Raw genomic sequence first — 27,440 nt, forward strand, 5'->3', positions numbered from 1 at the left:
GGTTTCTCCTGTAACTCCACGCTGATGCACGGAAAACATAGCTCTCACGGCAGGCATTTGTGTAAAGTACGATATGATTTCATTTGGAGTTTGATGAGCCTATGTCATACCATCAATAAGAATCGGGAAATAAAGTTTTCAACGGACCACATGTAAACAGATACTATACTTAAAAAAATTTCAACAAACGTGGCATTAATACAAACGGCTATGTGAAAGCTGAAAAGCGAGTGCTTCTTATAATTTTATCATCGTGCAACTTGTTTGGATATTTACTTTTTCCTATTTTAGAAAAACAATTTGTACACTAAATCAAACTTTATAAATGCGGCTTTGGAATCTAGTTGGAAGTTTTGGTTTACTGTTAATAGAAAGTAAGGATGCCAATGGGCCTGAGCCGGCTCTAAAACGTAGACAAAGGGTTCAAGCTCTAAAAAAGCCCGACCAGTTGAATTTCGAATTAGGTCAGAGCACAGTTTGTCAGGCTTGACCAAAATTTTTAATTTTTTAATTTTTAAATAATTTAAATTTTAAAAAAAGAACACAACCTATGCAAATTCAATTACAGATTTTTTTGAATATTAAAGAATAATGATTTGACCATCAGAGTAGTTTTTAGAGTAGTAATACTTGAATAAAGCTAATTAAAAAGTGATATATTTAACTAATATAACAGTTAATTAATTTCTAAGAATATATCCATAATTTATATTGTAATTCTTTATTTTATTAATATATGGGAGATCCACTTGCTCATCAATTTTGATTAGGATTTTATTATTGTTCGTATACTATTGGGTAAATATCCAAATTTTTTATTTTTTTTGAAAATATAAATCAACTAAATGTAAAACAACTTATATGAATAATCTATAAATCTTGTACTTCAACTTTTTCATTGAGAACACACTTTATTATTTTGTGTTTTAATTATTTAAAGTCATTTTGCCACGATTTATCATTATTAATAAAAAATAATTTTTTTTTTTTTAAGTGCTAGGGTCAATTTGATGAAGCCTTAACATTAAAGTTCGAACCCGACCCTTGACTTTTAAATTTGGGTAAAGGCCCAAAAAGTTTGGACTGTTAAGATCACACCAACAGTCGGGTCGGATTTTTTTAACCATCCCCAATGAAAACAAAGTTTTGAATCTCTAATTAAAGTCCGTTGTCGTGCAGCGAGTAGGATGTCCGGCTTTCACCCAGGAGAACGGATAATATTTCTCGACAATACAAGCCCTTTACAACGTAAAAAAAGAGCATTTTCAATCATTTCTCCGCTCACAAAATTGCACGTAGCTCTTTGAACCTCAAGGACAAGACCCAAAGAATTTGAAATTCAAAAGGTGAAGAGGTTCCACTACGCCGAATCTGTGGACAATGCGAGCACCAAAATTTCATCCATAGCTGCCTAGTGTCCATGCATTTGGCAAATCTGGTTTTACGTTCAACAAATATAGTGCAGGTATGAAACTTCTAATAAACATGTACAAAAGTGGACTGGCTATCTCCGGAAAATGCAGCCCTTTATAGTGTCCGCAGGAAAAGAGCATTTCAATCATTTCTCTGCTCCCAAAAATTGCACATAGCTCTTCGATCGTTAGGGACAAGACCCAAACAGTTTGAAATTCAAAAGGTGAGAGACTCCACTGTGCCGAATCCACGGAAAGGATCCTTAACTATTGAGAGTGGAGAGCATGCCTCCAGTTGCTGTTGGTATCACCACTTCCCAACCAGGTCCTTTAAGAGGGTAAACAGCAGCATTAGGCTTTTCCTCATCATCCAAACAACCAGCAATGAGGTCGGCACGATCCAACACCCTCTCCAAATCTTCCTCGCCGATATCTGTCTGAATCATTTTGTCTTCAGCAGTTTCTTCATCCTGGAGAAGTGCGAGTAAATCCTCTTCCTGAAATTAGAAAAAAACAAAAACAAAAAAACACACAAATTATGAACGTGAGGAGTTAAAAAGATCATATCACAACAGCGATCTTACATTTAGGCATGCACAATATTTAAATTCCTTCTCTCAAATCTGGAAGCTATCTCAATGTCCAGGAAATAGAAAGAGGCAACAAGAGACATTATAACTCAGTATCATAGCATCCCACTACAAATATCCACGTGAATTATGAAGGAAATACTAAGTCAACTCACCAACTTTAGAGTCCTACACTTGATCTCCACAGGAATAAAATCATCATAGAGATTGTTTTTCATTTTTTTCATTTTTTTTTAAATGTGGTTATAGTAGTAACCACTAGTAAAATCTATTATAAAGCTAATGTTACAATTGAGTGATAAAGGGGAAAAAATCCTGAACAGTACCATATATCAATGTTTTATCTTCTGCATACTAAATGCCCATTGGAAAGCTGATGAGTTCAGTTAGGCTAAAACAGAGAGATAAGAAATGGCATCACTAAGAAGTCCTCCGTTGAAATTTCAGCATACCATGGAAGATAATGCCATGTCAACAAACAGTAAGCACCAAAAGCAGCTAAAAATAAAGTATCAAACCTCCAAGGCATCTATACAATTAGACTTGGTCCGTTCTTGATGAAACTGCCCTTTTCCAATCACAACATGCTCAAGCTTCAGCTTACTGAAAGCTCTTTTCAATATGCGACCCTGTTAACATACACGTAACATTTTACCATGCTAAATACAGCATTGACTTTCAGAAAGCCAAAAGACCAGGATCATCAGTTAAGTACCTCAACAGATTGAGCAGTTGCAAGCCTATAAACATGAACAGGCTTGGTTTGGCCAATTCTATGACATCTATCCATGGCCTGCAAATCCATTTGAGGATTCTGGATGCACATGAAACATAATGAATCAAACAATAGCTTCATGACTGTTAACTGAATCGTGAAGAATAACATAAACAAGTCAAAAAAAAAAAAACAAAAACCAAGAGTAGAGAGGGCAAGAAATGGCAGAAAGGAGTACCCAGTCACTGTCATACAGTATGCAGGTATCAGCTGCAGTGAGGTTAATGCCCAATCCACCAGCCCTAGTGCTGAGAAGAAATATCCTATAACTGCTGTTCACATCATTGAAATCCTGAATCTGTTTGCAAACAGACAGAATGAACCAGAACTATTGTTAATTCACTTACATCAACAATTTCCAAGCACAATTGCTGCTGCCACTAGGAAATAGGCAATCGGGGTTAACATGCAACACGCTGCAAATGATACTGTTCCATAGATGGTTTGAAAACTTTTTAACATGCCCAAATAAAAATCCAAAAAGAAAAACCACAAATTAATTGACGTCAACACTTCAAAAGTATGCAAATAGAAAAAAAAAATCAGAAACAAGCCAGGAAAAACATAGTTCCTTAACATTGTTTGGAAATTTTTTTGCAAAAGCTTAAATGGAACATATAAAAAAACTTGTTTATGAATTAACATATACAAAAACAAAATAAATTGGTAGTGAGGTAGCTCAAACCTGTATTTTCCTTTCATCTAATCTCACGCTGCCATCAATTCTACAGACTTCATATCCCTTTTCACTAAAATAGTATTCCATTATATCCAGAATCTTAGTCCATTGAGAGAAGACAAGAACCTGTTTCCAGAGACAAATGAATATGAGTAAACTACTTATAAGCTAAAAGAATATATAACTACCAATTTGTAACTCATACTTTGTGGTTGCGGGCAAATAGCCGAGCCAACAATCTGTCAAGCAAGCGGAATTTACCACACTGTTCAACAATCTGTTCAACAGGTGGGTAAAAACCTGTTATGAAGACAACAAATTGGTATGAGCAAGCATTAGACAACACAGTCAAAAAAGGTATACAATATAGATAGCAAAGACTATACATGAGTCACTGAAAGCTGACTCTAAAAGGTCAGGATGGTTGCAATTCTTCCGTAGTTGAACCATCAGATTGTTAAGCTTTCCTTTCATACCACGTCCTGCAGTTTTAGAAATTGTAAGTAAATCAGAGATAAAAAGCCATTATTTAGGGGGGAAAAAAAGGGACAGTTGAAAGAAGATTCAAGAAAGACATCAAAGATGGTAGCAATATATCAAGAAAATTCATATAACAAGATATAAATCTCCAATGATCTGATTAACCATAACTCACATTACAATTAAGAGAGAGACACACAAACAGAGAAAGAAAAATCAAAATGATCCTAAAAGAATCAATAATCTGGTAATTAACCGATTTGATCCCTTGGCAAATAGAAAACAGCCTCCTCAGGAGATTTTTACAACTACTGGGAGAGGAAAATTAAGGGATGGATAGTCTCTGTTTTCTTATAAATCAATATTAATAGATAAGTCAGGAGACCTCAGTCAATGTTTTTCACGGCGACAAATTTACCCAAATAATGACTGAAACATCATTAAAAACTACAAAATTTGCAAATTGTCTGAAAAGGTGCTACTTTTGCGGACTCTCTCACTTTAAATTGTCCAATATATTTGCTAATTGCTAGTTAGTACCACTACATTAACATGAGCAAGTACCCAGAAAAACAGTTCCAAACAGAAAGCACAGCCCTCAAAGTGTCTATTACAGAACAAGAAAAACAAAAAGATAACGATGAGCACCTTCATCTCCCCATAAAAATCATTACACGACAATTTAAAACCAAGGGTGCTCTACTACCTGCACTGAAAACCTTCTCCCGTAAATGGTTTTCCAATGTCTTATTAATTAAATGATCCTGGAAGTTCCTCTGATGCTCTGTCATGGTAGCATATAAAATGATCTCCTTTTTACGAGGGAGCATCTGTTCAACATCAGACTTCATTCGCCGAAGAAGAAATGGGCGTAAAATAGCATGGAGTTTAGCCACCATCTGCAGGTAATCAAATCCCCAAGCATTATATATGCAACCCAAAATTGTCTGATAAAGGGAAAAACACTGTTGAAAGGGAATGCATACTTGTCCCCTTCTCTTCTCTTCCAACTCTTCCTTCATGACTTCAGAATTGCACTTTCCAGACAGATCAAACCTGAATATAGTTTTCATTAACTAAATATGCCAGAATATGACAACAGGCATAATCACATTAGGGAGATAAAATTCTTATCAGCTGACATCAATCATAGCTGGGCATGGACTTAAACTTTGTAACATCAACCAAAGTCAAGCATTAATATTTGTTTTCTAACATAAACGTAGTAAACAATGCTTAAGATAACCTATTTTATTCATGATCTCTGTTTCTTTATCTTTTCCAATTTTCTTGGTTAAATGATTACAATTACTGACTGCTAAGCACAAAAAGTAAAGCAACAAAAATATTTTTACTCATAGAATCAGCTCACATAGGTACCCAGGATCTACATATCACAAAATCAATGTAGCAACAGTTTTGTATCTGAAAATTCTATTATATGAGTCTAAGATTATACCTATCGTGTCCAAATAACTAAAATGATACTCCTTCAACTGCCGACAGATGCACATTATCAACAAAAACTTAACAATTGGATTTAAAGTATCTCAAAAGGCTAATAGGTAGTATATACCAACCATGACTGAAATTCTTCAAGGGATGAGAAAATATCAGGCAGAATAAAATGTAACAATGACCAAAGCTCTGCCAAATTGTTCTGCAGAGGAGTCCCAGTTAATAGAAGCTTATTTCCTATCGGTATATATTTTAATTCCTTCAGCAGTTTGCATTTTGGATTTTTCAACCTGTGCCCCTTCAGAAAAGGAGAAAAAGAAAAGTGTTAAGATTGCATGAGCAAATCACTCATTTTAACGTTTCACAATTCAATATAAATAAATAGTGGGGCAGAACATATTTTATGAGTATATGAGAACAGTTACCTCATCCACAACAAGATATTTCCAATTGTAATGTCTCAAATATTTTCTTGCATCAGAGAGTGCAACCTCATAAGAAGTAACAACTATGGGGAATTTTGGGCCAATTGCTCGAGGCATGTGCTTCCTTCGTATCTCATCTCTCTCTTTCTTGCTTCCATGGTAGATAATTGCACTTACAGAGGGCACAAACCTATCAAATTATTTTCAAAAAATTATTTGAACATCCATGCTAGCTTGCTAGCATCCATGCTAGTATGCACAAAAATAAATACCCAAATTACCTTGAAATCTCATTTACCCAATTTGAGAGAGTAGACAGTGGAGCAATTACTAAATAAGGCCCATGCAATCCATTCCCCTTTAAATGAGCAAGGAAAGCAATTGTTTGAATTGTCTTTCCAAGACCCATTTGATCTGCAAGAATCCCATTTAACCCATTTTGCCATAATGAAATCAACCACTTCACACCTTTAAGTTGGTAAGATTTTAACTTTCCCCCAGTTAACAGAGGTACAAGTTCTCTCTGCTCTTTATCAACTCTTTCTTCCTCGTTCAGGTTCTCATTTTCAGTTTTCTCTCCTTCTTTAGATCTAGTAAGCATTGCTGCAACTGCCCTCTTGGCCTTCCTCTGATCAAACACCCCAGTTATATAATTGATTTAATACGTTAAAATAGCTTTGAATGTTTCATCAGTGTTCAAAAATAAAATACATAGCCCAACAACATTGTTTGGGAAACTTAAAAGATCATGTTTATAGGAATGTCATGCTTGTATAGGTTTCCCTTCCCAGTTTCCAAAATGAATATAATGCAATATGACAAGCACATACAAGCAGCCTAAGAACACAAGATTTTTACAAAAAGTTTTCTCACCTAAGGATAGTTAGCACTTTACTTTCCCATCCAATCATCCATGGTTTTAGTTTTGTCCATACTACTTATAATTGATGGATAAATTAATTATCTTTTTTCCCGCTGCACAGCCTCAACGCACACTTGTGACCTTTCTGAAATTCTATAATTTACTAGTAGTAACAATTTTTATACGAACATAAATTCTTCTTAATCTTCTTCCTTAACATTTTTTTGTTTTGTTATTTTTGGAATCATAGTTTCCTAAAATTAATAGTGCTCTGTTATTAGTCATGCTGCAAATTTCAAACCATCATACGCTCATTATAAAATATATTATCAATAGTACTAGTTTCAGATCATACTAAGATAAGCCAATTTGTACAATGTCATAAAAAGTTACAAGGAAGGAAAAGTAATGCACAAAACTTACAGTATTGCATTGAGGTGCTGCTTTTCTTTTTGAACCACGACCCTTCTTTTTCCCAACAGGTTCACTCTCCTGCTCGACTCCATTCTAGCAATGCAATTCACATGAAACTTGATCAACAACAAGAAAATCAATTTCCAACTGATAAAGTTCATCGAAAGGTACTTGAGGTATATACAACTGTAATGTCTTCCATTTTTTCCAGCAGGAACTCCGCATACATCTGGGTTTGCGTTAGAAGTTCATCCAACTTATTGAACTGCAGGTCATTCAGGTGGGCTTCGTTCTTTGACACATTCTCTTGTTCTACATTCTCTTCATCAGCTCGAGCTTCTAGTAACTTTTTCTCCTCCTCTTCCATGTCTTTAGATATGAGAAGTGTGCCATTACTCTCTGCATCTAAAGTAACCACTTCCTCCATCTTGGCTTCAATGTTTGCCTTGCATATATCCTATATATGATTAAAAATAAAAAGAAGGAGAAGGATCTAAAATAAAGCAATCAGAGGACTTAAAGAACCACAAAAAATAAAAAAGATAACCACCAATTCAAATTTAACCAAAATGTGAGCTCTATGGAAAAGCTAATTTCTTCCGTTCACATCAAATAAAAATGAAAACCCTCACCATTGCAGACTATTTCAAAAGCTAAAAAGGTTACAAACATAATCAAAATGAAGTAAACAAATGCAGAAATCACAAATGCTTACACAAAATTATTTTTCTAAATAACATTTGTACGTGCCATGTAGAGAATAGGTTGAGCAGACGTGTGTGTACAAAACAACTCTCCTTGGCAAATCAAAGCCAACATACTAGAAAGCAATGATAGCTTTGCTTTGTATTCACAAAAACAATAAAATATATAATCAAACCGCTTAAAATTCCTAAAAGATAACTAATTTTACACCCTCGTCCCTCCTTTTTTTTTTCTTAAGTTCTTCTCAACATTACCATTTATCAAACAGAGCCTCGAACAAATAACATCACCACATTATCCAGAGAACCAAACAAAAGCAAGAAAAAAAAAAAAAAGGCAAAATATGACCTCGTCTTCGAGAACGGAAGTCGGGGACTCTGCAGAGGCATCTTCGTCCTTCACTTCGTTATCGACAACCATTTGGAAACCCTAAATGCCTCACAGAAATCAACCAATACAACACTAAAATGAGCTTTTCTCGACACAGAACGCATCAAAACAAAGAAAGAAGAAAACAAAAAGAAACTATATTAACATAAACATTAAACCTAGGGTTTTGATCACCGAACAGTGCAAAACTGCAAATAACACGTTTATAAAATTGTAAAATTGTGACCTGTATGAGCGAGAACCATACCTACTAAGAACTTTTAGTGAGTGACGACCGAAGACAAACGGAGGCCACCACAAGAGAGCAGAAAGGAGAACACGGAACGTCAGTGTAAATTAACACTGCTGAACATTTAGAACTTTTTATTGTACAATTTTTCTTTTTTTCTTTTTTCTTTTTTTTTTGGTTTCCTGTAATCAAATTTGTCGTTTCCTATTAAAAGTTTGGGCGGGAAAACGGGTGTTGAATTCTTCTTGCCCGGAGACTTGAACTTAATCACTGCGTCGCCCTGTTGGTTGTTGACAGCTGGGCTGCTGGTGCTTTGAATTTTTTTTCTTACTTTTCCTTTCTTTAATTAAAAAATAATAAAAAAGGCTTGCAAAGTAGTAATATTAATTATGGGCTGTTAAGCGTGCGCGCATGTGTTCTCAGTTCTCGTGCTCTTTCAGTCGTTTTAGGTTGTGGTCTTCTGTTGGCAGATTACTTGAGGCTAAAATCCAGAAAAGGTAGACACTCGGCCGTGAACTCATGCCCTCACTCGGGTTAGGTACATCTTCTTCATGGCCATGGGGAGTAGATATTTGTTGTTAAAATTTAGATTGTGTCATAATAGATTAATTTAAGATAATCACAATAGATTACAGTATATATATCAACAACTTTTTTTATTGTAATATACATAGTAATGTTAATTGTAATGTACATATTAAAGCTAAAAAAAAATTAAAATATACGTACGATGGAGTAAATTTTTTATTTAAAATTGTGACACAGATAATTTATACATTGATCTTTTGTGATCTAACATTGCATTTAATATTGTTATTAATCATTTCTATCATCACCAAGAATGATGTATTTAAAAAGTTCATATTATAAATAACATGACGTATTATAAGTCATTCATTGATTAGTACTATGAAATATTTGTTACCCAAATTTTATTATACTTGCAAACACATAAATTTATTGCAGTATAAATTTGTGGTAACGAGTGTCGATCCCACGAGGAGGTAAATTTAATTATTTGTAGGGTTAATTTTATAAGTGCATTGATTAGAAGTGTTTTCTTTATCTTGGTATGTAAAATAAAAGGTTGGGAATGAATTAAATATGAAACTATGCAAATGAGGTGCTTGAATCTCTAGATTTACACTCAACACTTCACAATGAGTTTAATATTAGTTTTTAGTTCTAATTAATTTATGAGGAGGTATTTCCATTTCTCATAATTCTCACTCTAGTAAATATGGTATCAAGCGCTCATTTTACCAGAGGATAATGATCTTCTGCTAAATATGGTGTTAAGAATATGTTTTGCCTGACGATAAAAATTCTTATGTCGACAACATGGCAAAACGGTCCACTAAATAGCTTAGATGCACTCTCAATCGACACTATATCAAGACAACCCATCAAATACTATAAGAGAGTTTTCTCTCTAATAGATATGATGTTAAGTGCTCATCATGCTAAACAGTAACAATCGTTTACTAGAGAGTCGGTATATTGTGCAAAATTTAGTTAAGATACATTGTCTGTCAACGATAAGTTAAAACAAAGTGATAGAATAAAACAAAGAGATAAAATAAATTAACTTACCAAATTAAGCTCATGGATCATGTTGAGACTTTACCTTCAACCCAAGTTTGAAATTAAATTAGCCACTCATTTTTTAAATAAGGGCAAAATGAAAATTCTATTAAAATATATAGAAAATATAAGATGGAGAAAGAACTACATAAAATTTAGCCATTGGAAGAAAATAACTCGGACGCTTAGGATTGCGCCATGTGGTAAACTTGGATTGGTTGGAACACATCATCAGTCAATGTCACATCAACATTTCAGTCCAATAATATACTATCACATCATCAGTCAATACTACATCAGCATTTCGATCCAAAAAGATCCTGCCACATCATCGTTTAACATCACATAATTAGTCAATGTCACATCATTGGTCAAATAAGATGATGTCATTTCATCATACCGTATATGTAAATAATCCCATACATGTGAATAATATCGTATGTGTGAACAATACCTTATATTTGAATAGTACCATATACCCCTTTATGGGTTTATACTCCTCCTAAAGTTTTCAGTTGTTCCGAGCTCAAAAATATCATATATTTTGCTGTCCAACTTCTCATTAATTATAAAATAACCAAAATGCCCATGAAATACATAAAATATTTAAATTATAATACAACACACAATTAAAGTATAAGGGACTTAAATGCATAAAAGTATAGATGTTACGAGAGTTAAAATACAAAATGATGATTTTACCCTTTATAAATATATAAATAATTATTTTATCTTTTATAAATATACATTCTCCAGCACTCAACAGTATTATTATCACTCGTTAATGCTAAACTTTAGATTTAAAAATAAGAGTTCAGAAAGATTTTGTTTTCTCGGAGAACGAGTTATGAGAGAGCTTAGTGTCCTCAAAATTGCCATTATTGAGAGTAAAAAGGTTAGAATCCTACAAAATAATAACCCATCAAGGATCGCTGGAGGTGTTACCAGCTTAAACCCTCTGATGCTCAAGTCAAAGATCGAGAGTAGCACAATAAAAAATAAATAATAAAAGAGAGAAATGAGAGTAAGAGAAAAGGCATAGAGGATATTGTACCCTCTCCTCAAATACGCCTATTTCTCTTGCATACCTTTAATTGTGTTGTATAATAAGAAAAATGATTAAAAGTATAATTGAGTTAGGAAACGTATCTCTTATCTTGTAGGATTCAAGTTTAATGAGAATTAGGACTTTTATTATTTTATCCTATTTAGATTATGACATGTTATTTGACGTGGGTCCTTGAGCTAAAGTTTTGTAAAATATGGGTATAACATCATTAATGATATAAAAAATTAAATATCATTAAATACATGATCGTCATTGATTTGTGCAACATCATTTATGATACAAATTTTATATCTAGACTTTGTAATTATATCATTACTAATCGATTATTTTAATGCAATCAATTTTAAAATTTTTGTATCATGATTTTTGAACAAACTTAAGTCAAAGATCCATCCAAATAATACATATGAAATTTCTCTTTTGTTGCCTTCAAACTTTTTTTTTCAAGTACAAATTGTATGTTCTTTCTCAATATTAGGTAAAAGGTTTAAATAGTCCCACTAATTTTCTTTCAATACCAACTTTATTTTATTAAAATTATTATTAAATTATAACTTGTTATTTTGATTCATTAATTCTCAAAAATCATAAAATCACCCTTGATTAATTATTTTCTCTCTCTGTTTTAACCATGGTCAATATCTAAACTAGTTTCGCTCTTTTTAAGTTTTTCTTTTTTATTCTTTCTTACTATATCAACTTCTCTTTCACTATAACTTTATCGGTTTTTATCTATTATTATTACTACTTATAGTTTGTGTTTATGAGATATGACCAAAAAAATTCTAATAGATTCAAAATGATATAAAAAATTTACTTTTTATTTTTACATGATGGTATAAACCCTTTCATTTTATTTAGATTACAATTGGGTTAAATTTGTTAATTTTTGAATAATTTTGTTTTTTTAAAATACAATATTTATTTCATGTATATCATAAAATTTGATAAGAAAAAGAGATAAATAAAGAGAAAATAAAGTCAAATTATATTTTTATAATTAAAATTTAGTTGGTTTAAATAACCATATTCTTAAGTAGATTTAGACATAGAGGTACCAAAACTCCGTTGAAAGGAGTTTGTGGGACTTGTAACCAATAATCAATGCATGAGAGGGTGTTATTTAGTATGTGGGTCTTTTGCGTTGAAATCCAACTTAATTAGCAAGTTTGATCCACGGGTTAAGAATGATTGAAAATCTTCATTCACGTCTTAAATTATTATTCCGAATAGTTTTCTTACATCACCCTTTCCTGAATAAGGGTAGTTTGAATTGGCACAATTTCCCTTCAAGAATATAAATAAAAACATGCTGAAGCTCTGCTTAAGAAGTTTCAGCAGACACTATTACAATCAATAATATGAATGTCTGCCAACATATACATAACCCACAATTTTTCTTTACTTGAAAATAAATGAACAAACATCAGCTCTCTGCTCACCACTGCTGTACCAATGCACCTGAAACTTAGGAAATCTGACAAAGATTTTCGAACCCCATATACTCTTGATTTTTCAATTTCTTAACCATGTTTTCGATGCCAAATCCACCTGCAATTATAGAGTAGAGAAGCCATTTGTTGTTTATCAACTTTATTTTCCAAAGATTAATCATCTAGTTGCTCTCAACTCATGGCATTTCAAATAAATCACAGAAATCTTGAGAGTGTCATTACCTAAACTGATTGCGCTCACGAAGATTGTCAAAGCTAATATGAAAACGATTATTGAGGCCCTCCCTAGGACTGCAATTATCTTTCTCACTACGTGCTGGCCGGCGAAGGCAGCAAAGGTTGCAACTAAAGTAAAAAAAGCAGCTGCAGCCAAGAAAATAAGATTTTGTTAAGGCCAAGTGAGTCAGCAATGCCAATAGTGTTATGAAATTTAGTATTTTCACTTTTATCACCTACCATAAGGGACCGGGAAACGATCGAGAAGATAATATTGCACAACAGACATTGAGGATGAGAAAGTCATTGCAAATGTTGATGTTGCGCTTGCTACCTGCAAAAAAAGGGTTCAAATTTGCTGTTATGAGATGTTGCTGGTACATCCTCTGTGAAACTTCGAAGTTATTCCCTCCACCCTCCATTTGGCCCTGACTTAGCAGTTTAGTGCATACCTGAGGGGGAATTCCCAGTTCAAGAAAAAGAGGTCCCAAGATGAAGCCTCCCCCTAGCCCTAGTAATCCACCCACCATACCGGCTACAATCCCACAAAAACAGTAAAATACAATCTGATGAATCTTCCAATTTGTGATTTCTTTCCCCTTTGATGCTATCACCCTAGTTCCTTTGTACAAGCATATAGCTTCAAACAGTGCAACAGAGACTGCAATTGGTACCTATACCATGTCGAATTGTGATGAAAAATCGATTTAGTCATTGAGAAAATGTAATTTTTGAGCTGTTAAGCATTTTTTTTTCCTTGTTTTCATTAAATTCTTGCTCGGGCAAGTATCCAACTCTTCATAAATGCTTCGGGTGTTGAGACTTCCCATTATTTGGTTTTGTTGTTGCGGGTTAGTGCGTTTAAGTGTAAAGGGCGCTTGCGGTAGACAATCTGAATACCTATGTCACCAAGCTTTTATGTGTACGTACTAATTAGTAAATTTGTGAAAGGCGTGCTCAGATTCATGATATAGAACTTACCTGCAAGGCGTTTAGAATCCAGTATGTGATAGAGCATGGTACAACATATTCCTGCATGCAAATTCATAGATGTCGCAACAAAGAATGAGTCATATACATGGTGTTTTGCAGACAACTACTCGGAAATGTAGGATAAAACACCAACAATCTTTCTGTCTTTTTCATGCAATGACTGATAGTGCAACTAGATGAGGTCATACCAATGATCTGAATTCTCTTTCTAGCGTAATATTATTGATTATAACATGCAGTTTACCTTAGCAAGCTGAACGGCAAGAAAGCCTAACCACACGTACAAAAGCAGTGATAACTCTTTCCAGTAAATGTTTTTAATGACGGGAACCTGGATGAAACTCAGAATCATTAGAGCAGTAATAGCCTAATGGCAACAAGAAGTTTACAGTGTCATTGAGAACCTTTAAAAAGGAATATTTGTATAGTAAAACCTACAAAAAATTTTAACTCACCTCTTCATCATGTAGTGTAGAGGGACCGCTTGGTAATTGTTTGTAATCTTGGCCATCAACATCTGCAGTTCAGGACATCAGCACAAACTTTTTCTATGAAAGGTTGTATAGAAGGAGATTGACATTCGGCTACTTGAAAGTTGAATAAATGGTTTAGATCTTGGTCTCAAAAAATATTTTCCTAACAAAATAGTATCAAAGGCAAGGAGACCAAATTTGATTGAAGGCCCCGGTTATTGTTGTGGAATCGAGTTCCTTTGTACAATCAATTGCTTTATTACATTAGATCGTTTCTATAAATAAGATAAAACCTATGAATTTTAAGTAATACAGTTTGATTTTGAATCTGAATGTTAGTAGAATCTGAAATGGAAATTTTGCCTGTGACTAGTAACAATTTAGACTATGGGAAAAAGATAATTGTTACTTATAATGATTACTTTGAATTCCTATATTTGAATCCCTCTTATCCGGTAGCAGATGAAGTGACTTTTGATAAATTAATAGATCGGTTTATCACTCTTCTAACTCCTGTAAAAACAAAAAATGGTTTGTTCTTACTTATATGGTTCTGCTCTCTGGGGGGCACCTAAGCTACTGTGACCATAAAGCAGGCCCTTGTGAGAAGGCTTTTTTTTTGTAAGGTTATACCCTTGATGAAAAGCGAGTATACCCTTTTTACTAGTTTTAGAAGAAAGTTTTTTGCTTCAAGGGAGCCGTTGAGCACTCACCAGCGGCTTTGGACTCTGACTCTAGCACCTTGGCTGCTTCCTGAGAGTCAAAGAGAATCTCAAACTCATCATTTCTTAAAGGGAAAACAAGTCCATTGAAAGCTCAAGACTAGTAAGTTGAAAAACAAAACCTTCTTCATCATAGTCTCTTTCTTCCATGTATCGATGCCTTTGAACAACGCTTTGGTTGACGTACCTGCCAAAGACAGCATTAGTTTCTTTAATCAGAAGATTTTTTCTTTTTTTAAGATATATATTCCAGAAAATATTCCTGCTTTTGGTTGCCAAAGCGGATCGCGGTACTATAATTTCACTTAAATATGACCAAACGAAGAACCGTTGTTCGACCATTTCTGATAACTAGAAAAGCCCGGAACTAAGAGCGCTCTAAGCGGAAGCCCATACGGTTATACTCTTCGAGCTATTTTAAATTCCTCATCATTCAAAACTGCTATCACCGAAAGAGAATTCATGTACTGTGTTAGAACAAATAAAATTACCTATGAAAAGGATGATAAGCAGCACCGTAACCATCCAATCTGCGAACATGACATTGAAGGCAACTCCAATGCTGATTCCTAGCATAAGCATGGGCTGAAATAACAAAGCCAGGTCGTAATCTATGAGAGGCATGTCCAGTGTTGGGTGCCTCAGTCTCAAGTTATAGTAAACCGTTGATCCAGCAGCTCCCATAATCATACCTGCAAGCAAAAATGATACTAATGATTGCAATCAGATGCACTTGAAAGCGTCAGATTTAGTATTAGCTCTTCATGTACGTTTGCATGTACTCATTTGTTTGCGGGTAAAGTTAATAGAGTATGATGATCAAATTTAAATTAGACAAGGCGGGAGTAGATGGTCAGATTTAAATTTGACTACTGAGTACTGACACTTGGAAATGGCGGTGGCAGACTTGGGGTCGAAGCCAATGATCAAGGTGAGCATTGGAACAAAAATTCCACCACCTCCAACGCCACCAACACTACCCAATGCCGCACCAAAGAATCCAACAATTGATCCTACCACAACTTTCCAGCCAAACTGCATTTCCTGCTCAATCAATAAATTGTACATTTGAAATGAATGAACGATATACAAGGAGAAAGATAGCTGTTACATAAAAACTACAAAGTAGTGTAAGAAGAATGAGAAAACTCACTGGCCAAACAGGCTCATAAGAAGACTCCCCACTCTGCCATAAGAAATGAGCTACTCTGCATAAAAACCCTGGTCTCGTTTCTTTCTCGTCAGCAAAAACTTGGGGATCTTTATCTTTCAATAATCTCTCGGCGTTGCTCAATTTTTCCATCATGATTAAACCCAGAAACACCATCCACACAGTAACAGCTGCTGCTAAAGACCTGCGATTCATCCGGATTTGAGCCATTCAAGTAGCCTTTAAGTATGAAAGCAAGAAGTATAAGAGAGAATTTATGACTTGATGCTATTTCTCTCTATAATATTCTTTTTTCCCCACGAAGGATTATGTTTTTAGTTTGCTTATGAGTGAGGAGGGCAGTTCTTTAGTACCTGCCTAGATTCTACATTTATAAATTTTCTCTTTCTCTCTCTATGATATGGATCGCTAATTTTCAAATTAAAGGGGGCTCGAAATCTTTGTTTACTTTTTTCTTCTGTTTCTTTTTTATATTTATTTTTCTCTTTTTGGTTAACCTTGAGAAATAGGAAAAAAGAACTCTATAACCATGTAGGAAAATTCTACGATGCCTATATTAAAAATATGGTATTAATATTGTGACAAATATAAATTTTATAAATTATATATAAGTCTAGTAAATATAAGGTAAAATAAATAGATTAATACAAGAGTAGTAAATTGATATTTAAAATTGTAAAACAAAACATACACTTATAAAAATAATATAAATCTTGTATATCAATGTTAAACTTTAATTTAACAAAAAAAAACTATTCATTTAATTTAATAAAACAAAGAAAACTCATCAATTGAAAACAAAAAATCGTATTGAAGCAATTGGAATAACTTTATTAAATTGGTTTAACCATAAATTCTATGTTCATTATAGGATATTTATAACTTTTTTTTTTTCATTTTCTATCATAGTGTTTATTTACTACACATGTTAATTAAATAAATTATTTTTCTTGATGTGGATCAAGACCAAAAAAAGAAAAAGAAAAAGAAATTCTTATATTACTAGACATATACGATTTTATATTTATTTTTTGCTTTTTTACATACTTTATGTAATTTGAAACTTTACTTTTTACTTATACTTAAATATCATTTGAGATTGTTGTCGAAGAAGTTTAGAAGGATACAAAATCACCCGACAAACATCTGTTGAAAACATGAGAATAGTAGTTTTTCAAAATTTAATTTTGAGATTAATTTTTTTTAATAAAATTTGACATATATTACCACATGTATTATGTAAACCTAAAACTATTATTATTTAATTTAGAAAAAAATCAGGAAATTTATAAGGTAACCATTATTATAATGAGTTTTTATTTTACACTTGTAATTTTTTATTTTTTTTCAATAGCTCTTATATTAATTTACTTGTTTTACTTTTCATCTATAAGTCTTATGTTCCAATTTATGGTTTATGTTATACTTAGTGTTGATTTATAAGTTTTATGATACAATTGTAAGTTTTTGTTTTATTTACTAATAATACACAAATCTAGTATTCATACGTTAATTTACTTGTTTTACCTAATTTATTATTTATTTTACCCTTAATGTTGATTTATAAGTTTTATATTTTATTTGTAAATTTTTGTTTTGTTTACTATTGATACACCAATTTACCACTTCTATGCTAATTTACTTGTTTTATCTTATATTTAGAAGTCTTACGTTCAATTTACAAAATTATGTTTTATTTTTATACTTAATATTGATTTACATGTTTTACATTACATTTGTAAGTTTTTGTTATGTTTACCAATAATACATCAATTTACCACTCCTATGTAGATTTACTTGTTTTATCTTTTATTTATAAGTCTTATATTTCACTTACATAATTTATGTTTTTAGTTTACACTTAATGTTGATTTACAAGTTTTATATTATGTTTGTAAGTTTTTATTTTATTTACTAATAGTACACCAATTTACTACTCTTATATTAATATACTTATTTTATCTTACATTTATAAGTCTTATATTCTATTTTAATATTTTATGTTTTATTTTACACTCAATCTTGATTTACAACTTTTATATTAAACTTACATGCCTTATGCTTTGTTTACAAAAGTTATGTTTAATTACGGTATTAATATCATGATTAAAATCACGGCATCATAGAATGAGTTGCATGCTTTGTTGCATGCATAATTAAGGAGATAATTGTGTTTGTTCATTAGTGTACTTACTAACAAAGTATTCTATCAGAAAAATCTCCTCTCTTATTATTTAAGCTCATTCTTTTGCAATGATAGCTACCTATCTACTTCAAATATTCTTCATTTAATTGCCTATCTCTTGGCTTGAGATTTTTATTCCAACTTACAAAGTTGGTTGAAACTTTTGAAATCGTTACGAGCCCTAGAAATTTGCTTCCAATTTTAGCATCTGATAAGTTCAAGCGACAATACCAAAACTGAAGACACAGTACTATGTTCCCGTATAATTATCAGTTGTGTTGCTACTATTTTCACCCAAAAAAAAAAATGACTATTTGATATTACTTTAATTATTTTTTTATTTTTGTGGGGTCCGGTTTTACAGTTGTTTCAAATGACGAATCATTAATCAGTAAGTATACCCCCGATTTACGGAATTCTTTCTGCCACATGTATCGTTAGAAAGTGAGTGGGAATCCAAAGCTCACATTTAATGGAATAGAAGAGAGTTTTGTCAGGATTTTCATGGAAAGTACGAACACGATTCTGCTGAAAAATGAAAAATTGCATATAAATTTATAATCGCGCTCATTATTACATAATTCGGTGGTTAATGATTGAGAACAATGGTCGTAATAACTTAAACAAAAACAATAAAATAAGACAAGTGAGACGATCCGCATATGCCTTCAGAAGCGCATATGTTTACACTTGAGTGATCTGTTTCTTCTTATGCAATGAAACTCCAATCCAGCGTAATGGAAGCTTCATAGCTGCTTCCGAAATCTTGACGTTATTTGAGTTCCTTAACCTTTTATTGACGGAAGATCAATTAATCAATGATGGTTGTTTTTTAATTTAAAAGATTTCCACTCCACTGTATTTAATTAATACGTGGTAAAAAAGACATGCATTCTCTCGATCATGTTCCGAGTTATTATGTAATTTCTAGCCTATATGGAAACTATTTTCCAAGAGAAAGGCTGGCTGGCTGGCTGGCTGGCTGGCTAGCTAGCTAGAACTAACGTACAAGCCAATAACAATAGAAAGTTGAGGAGGAAATTTCTCAGAAGAGGCTTAAAATGTTTCGAAACAATACGAACAACGTAGCCAACTAGTTTCATCTGAGACCGAGAGGGGTGCACAGTGATGATCGTATACCAGTACTTGATTTTGCATGTCAAACCCCTCGAAGCTTCATGGCTGCTTCAGGTGTTGTTGACTTATCCGCCGCTGTCTTTATCACATGCAATTTCAGACTGAATTGTTGAACAAAACCACTTTCCACAGTGAATACTCTTTATCTATTTACTCATTTTATTTATTTGTTTACCCTTTATCTATGGGAGCGTCCATCAAATTCGATAGCTTATAAATTAAGGAAAACGTTTACTTCTTCTACACCATCCTTGAACCACCACGCATCACTGAATCTGTTCAATGAACACTCATTTTTCCATGAACTTCCAACTTTGCCCAAATAGTGTCAAACATAATTACGTTCGTCTCTAGCTATTCAAGCTCCGCAAAAATTGAAGAAATCGTCCTTTCGATTCAGTTAAGACAAACACAAAATGGACAAAAACCCAGCATTCGATCATTCGATTGGACCCAAAGTAGAAACCACAGATTGCCCATCAGCCTATAGAAGATGACGGGAGAAAAGTCCTAGGTTAATAAATTTTGGGTCACAGTCCGAATTCTGCGTTAAATGTTAACGGTATCCACGTTGGCGAGACGAAGTGACGCCAAATTATACCGAACAGTTGATAACCACCCTGAGCCCGCCCCCGTGTTATAATGCAATTGCCCCCCACCCAAAATCCCCAAGGCTTGATCATACCCCAAAACGTTGTCGCTCTGATTCCTCTTTTCACTTGGAATGAATTACCACTTTTTGCTACCGCTTGAAGAATTGAGATTTGGAACGCCAGGATGACTCTGTGCACCGTTGGCGTTGAAGATGCTGACTGCAGCCTGTTGGCGTGATGTTGTTCGACCCTCCCGATGCTGATTTTGATTTTGAAGCGAAATGTAGTGATAGAATTGCCCAATTATTGTTTCTTCGCAAAATTCTGTCGCCTCAAGGCTCAGGTTTTGCAAGTTTAGGATTTGGATTCTACAATGGAGGCCTTGGTTTGGTTCTATCGAGGTTTTGAGATTCCTCTTTACTTTTCAGTTTGTTCGTTAAGCGATTTAGGAATTGTCATCCATTTCGGGAATTTCTTTATCGGGTAATAAATTTGTCCAACGAATAATCACTCGACTTTGATTGTTGTTCCTGGTTATGTACAATTAAGCAAATCCGTGAGCTTCGGCCATCAATTTTCGTGAAAATAATCTCTGGTAAATCTGAAAAAACCAGAGTCATCGAAGAGCTACAGAGAAAATCACTTCAGTTTTTTTGTACAGTATCTTCCAAATGCCTAGGCCCCATAGAACAACAGTGTTGACTGTTGAATGAAACTCATGCACGTTAATGCAAGATGATGAGGTAGATACATTCAGAGAGGCATATTGAACGCATCAGCGTTGTCGACAGCTTAAACACAGTACTTTTCAAACGTCGTGAATGAAAACAAGCAGAGACATTAGACAAGAACACAAAATAAGATTAGGACTCCAGAACACAAAATAGAAGTTCTTGGATAACAACAATTCCACACGCAAACTCACTCCAGCAGATCCATCAAACACCACCTGATCATAAAATCTAAAGCAAATAGAAACAAAAAAGACCAACACTGCAACTAAAGACTTCCGTTATCATAAGACAACAAATATCAAGTTACAAGAGACATTAAAGACTCCACCATCAAGCTCAAAGGTCTCTGTATACCAGCTTTCTCAGTCATCATCATACAGAGAGAATGACCTACCCAAGCGTCAATATTCACGATCCAGATCTCGTGTTCTCTCCTTGTCACGTGACTCAGACGTTGCACGGTCGTAACGGTAATCATCTTCCTCCATCTGATCATAGCGGTCATTATCATCATCATGGTACTGATTATAACGGTCATGATCACCATAACCCCGATGATGCTCATAGTTCTCATGGTGGTCATACCATCCACGATCATCTTCCTGGTCAGTAGGATCATAGTCCCTTTCACCATGGCGGTCTCGCTCATGTTTTGAATCAATACGATCATAGTCAGAATCCCTATCACGGGAATACCCTCGGTCACGGTCAGGGTCACCAACTTCATAATCCCTGTCCCTCTCCCTTTCACGAGTGCGATCACGATCACGCTCCTTATCACGGTCTTTTTCTCTATCACGTTCATGATCACGACCACGATCCCGGCCGCGATCACGATCACGTGTTCGGTCACGGTCACGTTCACGCCCTCGGTCTCTCTCCCTCTCTCTGTCTCTAGTTCTGTCACGATCTCTATGGTGTCTATCATCTCTATGATCACGATCTCTTGGTCTGTCATGGGAGAGCTCAAGGGACTTCTCCCGTTCCCTCTCTCTATCCCTCCCCCTTTCACGGGATCTTTCCCTATCCCTAGCAGCCAAATGCTTAAGGTGTAAGTTTTTCCAAAAATAAAGGTCTGAGCTAAAACAATGTTTCCCAGCCCTTCAACCAAAAGGCACAAACTTTATGTGTTACCCCTCCCCTAAAAAGTTTTTGCCCAGCAATAAATATTCAATACCACCTAAAATTATGTAGAGGTATAGGAATCACAGAATGACAAAGAAAATGTACCGGTCACCATGTCGATCCTCTCGTATCCTAGGCTCTGCAGACCGAGATGGTCCTCTTGAAGGCTCTTGCTCCCTGGAAAGTTATAGATAATTGAATAAAAACATGATACATTTCTCAGAAAACAACAAGAGATATAGTGTTCATCACATAAAAGGGTGTGCTGCAGAATTGCAGTGGGGTAATTACCTTCCAGAATATCTCTGGTTAACTTCTTCCCCTCCAACCCTGGTTGTTCCAAGTCCACCGCCTAGCCTGCGAGGACGCCAATTAGGGACTGTTCGACCACGCTCAACATCAACAAGCACCCTTCTGCCATCAAGCTTCCTCCCATCAGCTTGTTTATATGCAGCTGTGAGATATAGAGAAGCAAAGCTTAGAAAACACAGAATTATATTAGATCAAACCTAACATACACATGATGTTCAGGCAAACCTTTCATATCCCGAGTGTGCATGTACTCAATGAAAGCATAACCTCTGGGTTTATTTGTCTCTTTATCAGTAACCAACCGAACCTGAAAAGCTCAATGCAAAATAAGAAATATGAAGCACAATTAACAAGAACTAAATCTGGTAGGAATAAAAATCCATGACCTAACACTCTGTACTTCCTCTAACTAAGTGACAAATGGTAGAAATAGTAAATCCTAACTGGCACGGCAGACAGGCACTATGCCTCATTAGCCGTGCTCACCTTTTCATCACAGGGCTTGCCATCGCGAGATGAATCACCACCATTGCAAGAGTTGCAGATTAACTGATCGTAGCAAATTTACCAATTGTGTAACAGACTACACCTCCCCTTACCAGGGATATTTCTTTTTAAATGACAATAGTTATAAATTAACATAGGTAACACAGAAAATACCAGAACATCTTCTCAACTGCTGATACGTTTTCGATAGCCTTTAAAGCCAGAAATAAAATTTAGTAGCAAATAGAGCATGTACTATATCTTCAAATGAAAGAGAAAGAGATGCTAATACTCCCGACATATATTACCCAGGGCAGGAAAAAGAACAGACGGTAGTCTCCTTTTGTAGCGCGAAGAAATAAAGACCAAAAGGCACAATGCATCACTGCTCTGCTCAACTTAAGTATTTCAGCTTGGCTGTGCAGGATGAAGCACCATCTTTGGTGTTGGTTTGTAAGAAGATGGGAATAAAAATTCCATTGGTAGAAGAGTAATCTCCCCCTTACCAGGGGTTGTCTTAATATGATGAATCTTAATACTAAAAGAAAATACCTAAAAGGCGGATGAGTACATTTTCTTTTTTCTTACATATTTTTCTTTGGCAAAAGGAATGAAAAAAAAAAGTGTTGAAACCCTTGTCCATGATGATTTCTAAATCCAGCTATATCAAAGTAAAATTGTCAAAGGATCAATGAAACAAAACCGCACAGTTTCACAGGCAAAGAGGCAGTCAAAGATACCTGTGCTGATATTACCAACTTACACACTCCACCATCCAGTGATATATATATGATAAAAAAGGGAGATGTTCAACATTCTCCCTCTCGTGATTGGCATAGAAGCTGAACAGGAAAGCCATGCAACTCTATCTACACTTACTATCCACAAAATTCTTGTAACTTCTATCCATTATTAAAATGAACTTAGCGATAGGATTGCAAAACTAATTCAAAAAGCAGATTTTTCTGTGTTTTAAGCCAGTCATAGGAATCCAACCAAACAAACATGAGCAGAACACAAACAAACTTAAACAGCTAAAACTTTATAGTTCTAAGAAAAATAAGTTTTTATTTTAAAACACAGAAAAATTAAAAATAAAGACATCTTATACATAGTTTGGAAAAACTTAATTTATAAGACTAAAATCTTTCTAGAAAGATATGCAAAGGATAAAGTGGCACACAACCTCTTACCAAACCCACTTGGGGTGCTCAAAATACCTACCCGTTTAATTGGCCCATAAGACTCAAACTCCCTTTTGATTTTACTCTCAGTTGTCTCATAACTCTGCAAGCAGAGAATTCATTAATCAGTAATCAATGCAAAAGATATTGAAAAACATGAATACAGATAAGAAGTAGAGCATTATTACTTACCAGCCTAGCAACAAACAGTGTCTTGTATGGATCTCCTGACACATTTGGGTCATTATGAGGATCATCTGCATGGAAAGGAACTTATTATTCAAAAGGAGCAAATATTTAAGAATCATTCAACTTTAAAAGGAGAAGAAAGGTAACTTTAAAAGGAGAAGAAAGGTAGCATTACATTTCTTAAGTTCTTCAGCAGCCTTTTCTGCACCCTTCTCAAGTCTTAACTTGTGGATTCTAGCCCTTCTTTCTACCTGAATCATCAAAACTCTATCAAGATAATAATACACTTTTTTTTGGGGGGGGTTTACAAAAGGCCTCCTAGATGATAACCGCATCTAACCAATATACCGGTAGCCGTACTTTCATGTGGCCAATACTACCCCGATAAATCACTAGAAAAGTAAACATTTGCTTCGAATGATCTACTCACCAATTATATATTTTCAAGCACTATAAGTAGGTTTATATACTTGCAACATTTTTAAACAAATTACTCGAAATTCTCATAACAAGTTGAAAAGATATTTGAATGGTATTGTTCTCAATGACACTATCAAACTAATGCTAGCATGGAAACATAGAACAACAAACATAAGTAGGAACAATAGTAGATGTCACATCAGACACAAAACAGCAATGCATTAAATTTGCATGAAAATGGAAAAAGAATCCCTTATTATTTAGCACTTAATCTAAGCAAAGATCTTACAGGAGTCTCAGCCTTCTCTACAGGTGGAGCATACAGAGGATCTCCAGGTTCAGCAAAGTGACTAACAAACTGCGCCATTCCTGGAAAGGACAAAATTTAAGCGACATGTAAACAAAATCATAATCTGCCATCAAAATAAAAAATACCCATCACCAAAGATTTCATTAGACCTGTCAGTGGTGGGCATTTTCTTTTCTCTGGAGGTGGTTTATACTCAAGCGGAGCTCGAGGCTCAAAGAGCTTCAAGAGATTGGCTGTTAAACCGGTAGGATGGCTTTGCCCAATCTGCATAATTAACAAAATTAGAAAAACATATTCAACCACATCTGCTAATGATGAAATGAGATACAAATCACAGAACACAATAGAAGCTCATGTTAGTGGTTGTACTCACAAAGATACATCAAATCACAAGTTCATAATTCTTTCCAAAGTAAAATCAAACACTAAGACAAACAGCTTCAAAGGGCTTTCTTACATTGCCAATCACTTTGAGAATGCTAACAAAGAGAAAAAAATATCTAACATTTTTTATATTACATAAGTGCAATCCAATCAAATCTAAATAACTGCTTAAAGAATTACTAATAACATCGGACACTAGGGAGTAAAAAAATAAATTAAAAAAAGAAGAGAAAACAACTAAAAAAAACACACAAAAGATACCAATTGCAAAAGTTGAATCCAAGAATCAAAACCTCTAAAACCATAATTATTACAGGATAAAACATCCAAACATAATACAAAGCTTTAGGAAAAAAAATCAAAATGATAAAACTAATAGATCCAAACAACCCTCGACCAGTGTAAAAAGTCCATGTAACAAAATCGTAAAGGAAAACGAACCAGCTTAAGCTGAAGGACGTTGGCGCGGTTCTGGGCCTTAGTACGGGCCTGAACGGCGGCGTTTTGGTTACGCATGAATGCATCGTTGTAGTCTCCCATGTTTACAGAGGAGATCGGGTGCCAACTAGGGTTCTGGTTACAAGCTAGGGTTTGGTGACCAGGGTTCTTAAGAAGATAATAGCATCGAGTTGGGAATTTGTTGAATTTGGATCGGGTTTTGGTAGTTCGGGTCGAGTGAATTTTTAGATGAAACAAGAGAAAAGGGACAGCTTTTGCGATAGCCTTTTATAGTCGGAGTGACTAGTGCGCGCTCCCCTCGACCTTTTCGTGCCGTATTACTGTGTTGTCCCTTCTTATGCCAAACAGTTTGATACGCTGTCGGTTCAGGGGCGCCTCTCCCTCCTGTAGTTCCACGCACACCCTAATTAAAAGATTATTATTAATAGTTACATAGTTGTTTTTTGTGTTACCAATTAAAAATTACCGTGTGTTAGGTAGTCTTCATTCTATTTTTGCACCGCTTATCAATAAATCATAAATCATACATCAAATCACTCCCAATGAACAAACTATATGCTCTAACTCAGTATTTATGTATTATTCTTATTTTTTTAAAAAATGATGCAATGGTAAACTTTTATATTGTTGTTGTCCAAATCTGATATAGTCGATTAGCGACTTAATATCAAATTTCTGCACCAACATTAAATTTATTTGGTGGAGAATTGATTGACCAATCATCAAGATGCCCTATGACCACTGACGATTAACCTACGAATACCTGAAATAACAAAAAACAGTCAAAGGTGCTGGAATTTTTCTGACATGAATACTCCGACGTTCAAATCAATTTATGGGCCTTTGGGAAAAACTTGTGCCGCCACTCATGTGGATTAATAAACATTGCCTTAAAACCAAAAGTTTTTTGAGTTATTTGCAGAAAAGTAAAGTTGAGTGTAAAAAAATGAATTTCTTAGTGGGAGGAAGAGAGAAAAGAGATGCCATGGACAAGAGAGACAAAACAATAAAAATCCAAATCCTCCGGGTAGCGCCCTACTCCCCTCTTTTTTTCTCCCCCCTTTTGTTTACTTCTTTTGCTCGCTATCCTTTATAATTTTTTATACTTGTCTCCCTTAAATGGCCTTTGAACACAAGTAAATGTCTAGGCTTTGGTGAGGATAGTTTGGTCATTGCAATTTGCAAGTAAGATGAGTGGTGGAGAAAAATGCAGAGTGCACATAACTTTTCAGCAAATCCCTTCAACAATTTCATTTTTTTGATTAATTAATCTCTTTTTTTTTTATCCCCAAACATATATAAAATTATTTTTGTGTAAATTAATATGGTATAATAATTAGTTGAATGAAAGCACCATATTTTTCATATGATTTATTTTTATTATTTTATATTTTCATTCAACTAACTATGTAATGCTATATCAGTTTATGCAAAAATAATTTATATAATAATTTGTAACTATAATATCGCTCAATTTTTCAATTTATTTAGACTAATTGAATTTCAGTAAATAAGATGAATTACGATTTGATAAATATGTAAATTTGATGAGGCCAAGAAAAACATAGGAGACCTAGATTTTAAATGGTTTATTTGGAACGGTGCATTGGCCTATTACCATTTTGGCTGAATTTTTTTTTTTTGAAGTTCTTAAGTTCATAAACGAGCAATTGCAATAATCAGAAGCATCTCACGTTTTATTATTATTATTATTATTATTATTATTATTTTTGAGAAAGCCATTCAATTTTCTTGATTTTGTTTCCACATTTTTACTGGTGGGCGGTGGCCTGTTGCTGGTCAAACTCAAGCACACTCGAG

The 27,440-nt window shown here is 34.3% G+C and overlaps 3 protein-coding genes across 5 annotated transcripts; all 3 read right to left on the reverse strand.

The window, feature by feature from the left end:
- Positions 1–1,133: 1,133 nt before the first annotated feature.
- LOC102623001 (ATP-dependent DNA helicase DDM1-like) lies at positions 1,134–8,764 on the reverse strand. Of its 3 annotated transcripts, none has more exons than XM_015534262.3 (16): positions 8,442–8,764; positions 8,149–8,229; positions 7,280–7,552; positions 7,105–7,188; positions 6,101–6,447; positions 5,820–6,009; positions 5,517–5,692; positions 4,923–4,992; positions 4,643–4,835; positions 3,843–3,938; positions 3,662–3,756; positions 3,463–3,582; positions 2,956–3,075; positions 2,718–2,816; positions 2,521–2,631; positions 1,134–1,909 (listed from the first exon to the last, which is right to left on the reverse strand). In XM_015534262.3, the coding sequence occupies exons 2-16, from the start codon at positions 8,218–8,220 to the stop codon at positions 1,676–1,678; spliced, it is 2,280 nt and encodes a 759-aa protein (XP_015389748.1). In that variant the 5' UTR covers positions 8,221–8,229; positions 8,442–8,764; the 3' UTR covers positions 1,134–1,675. The 3 variants fall into 3 exon arrangements, with proteins under 3 accessions (XP_015389748.1, XP_006466781.1, NP_001275776.1); XM_006466718.4 differs by having other exon boundaries at positions 8,438–8,764; NM_001288847.1 differs by lacking the exon at positions 8,442–8,764 and having other exon boundaries at positions 1,676–1,909; positions 8,149–8,220.
- Positions 8,765–12,253: 3,489 nt separating this feature from the next.
- Positions 12,254–16,489, reverse strand: LOC102622706 (sulfite exporter TauE/SafE family protein 3-like). The gene is made up of 12 exons (XM_006466717.4): positions 16,084–16,489; positions 15,815–15,974; positions 15,422–15,622; positions 15,053–15,117; positions 14,922–14,961; positions 14,191–14,252; positions 13,980–14,066; positions 13,724–13,774; positions 13,195–13,416; positions 12,983–13,076; positions 12,749–12,889; positions 12,254–12,623 (listed from the first exon to the last, which is right to left on the reverse strand). Exons 1-12 carry the CDS (start codon positions 16,309–16,311, stop codon positions 12,541–12,543), a joined length of 1,434 nt encoding a protein of 477 aa, XP_006466780.1. The 5' UTR covers positions 16,312–16,489; the 3' UTR covers positions 12,254–12,540.
- Positions 16,490–20,856: 4,367 nt separating this feature from the next.
- On the reverse strand, positions 20,857–25,919 carry LOC102622406 (U1 small nuclear ribonucleoprotein 70 kDa). The gene is made up of 10 exons (XM_006466716.4): positions 25,602–25,919; positions 24,926–25,040; positions 24,756–24,835; positions 24,222–24,297; positions 24,050–24,114; positions 23,898–23,960; positions 22,413–22,494; positions 22,167–22,329; positions 21,981–22,052; positions 20,857–21,779 (listed from the first exon to the last, which is right to left on the reverse strand). Exons 1-10 carry the CDS (start codon positions 25,698–25,700, stop codon positions 21,152–21,154), a joined length of 1,443 nt encoding a protein of 480 aa, XP_006466779.1. The 5' UTR covers positions 25,701–25,919; the 3' UTR covers positions 20,857–21,151.
- Positions 25,920–27,440: the final 1,521 nt, after the last annotated feature.

The sequence above is a fragment of the Citrus sinensis genome, chromosome 7 (assembly GCF_022201045.2).
Source record: "Citrus sinensis cultivar Valencia sweet orange chromosome 7, DVS_A1.0, whole genome shotgun sequence".
Taxonomy (NCBI): Eukaryota; Viridiplantae; Streptophyta; class Magnoliopsida; order Sapindales; family Rutaceae; genus Citrus; species Citrus sinensis.

What these genes read in the sequence shown, in the direction of transcription:
- LOC102623001 (XM_015534262.3), bottom strand. Translation starts at nt 8,220, where the DNA reads ATGGTTGTCGATAACGAAGTGAAGGACGAAGATGCCTCTGCAGAGTCC. An exon ending in AATATCTTGTTGTGGATGAG is followed by an intron (nt 5,693 to 5,819) that starts GTAACTGTTCTC and finishes CCTTTTCTGAAG; the next exon opens with GGGCACAGGTTGAAAAATCC. An exon ending in CAACTGCTCAATCTGTTGAG is followed by an intron (nt 2,632 to 2,717) that starts GTACTTAACTGA and finishes GTATGTTAACAG; the next exon opens with GGTCGCATATTGAAAAGAGC.
- LOC102622706 (XM_006466717.4), bottom strand. Translation starts at nt 16,311, where the DNA reads ATGGCTCAAATCCGGATGAATCGCAGGTCTTTAGCAGCAGCTGTTACT. An exon ending in AACTGGGAATTCCCCCTCAG is followed by an intron (nt 13,077 to 13,194) that starts GTATGCACTAAA and finishes CTTTTTTTGCAG; the next exon opens with GTAGCAAGCGCAACATCAAC. An exon ending in CGTGAGCGCAATCAGTTTAG is followed by an intron (nt 12,624 to 12,748) that starts GTAATGACACTC and finishes CTATAATTGCAG; the next exon opens with GTGGATTTGGCATCGAAAAC.
- LOC102622406 (XM_006466716.4), bottom strand. Translation starts at nt 25,700, where the DNA reads ATGGGAGACTACAACGATGCATTCATGCGTAACCAAAACGCCGCCGTT. An exon ending in CACTGTTTGTTGCTAGGCTG is followed by an intron (nt 23,961 to 24,049) that starts GTAAGTAATAAT and finishes CTCTGCTTGCAG; the next exon opens with AGTTATGAGACAACTGAGAG. An exon ending in GCACACTCGGGATATGAAAG is followed by an intron (nt 22,330 to 22,412) that starts GTTTGCCTGAAC and finishes TATATCTCACAG; the next exon opens with CTGCATATAAACAAGCTGAT.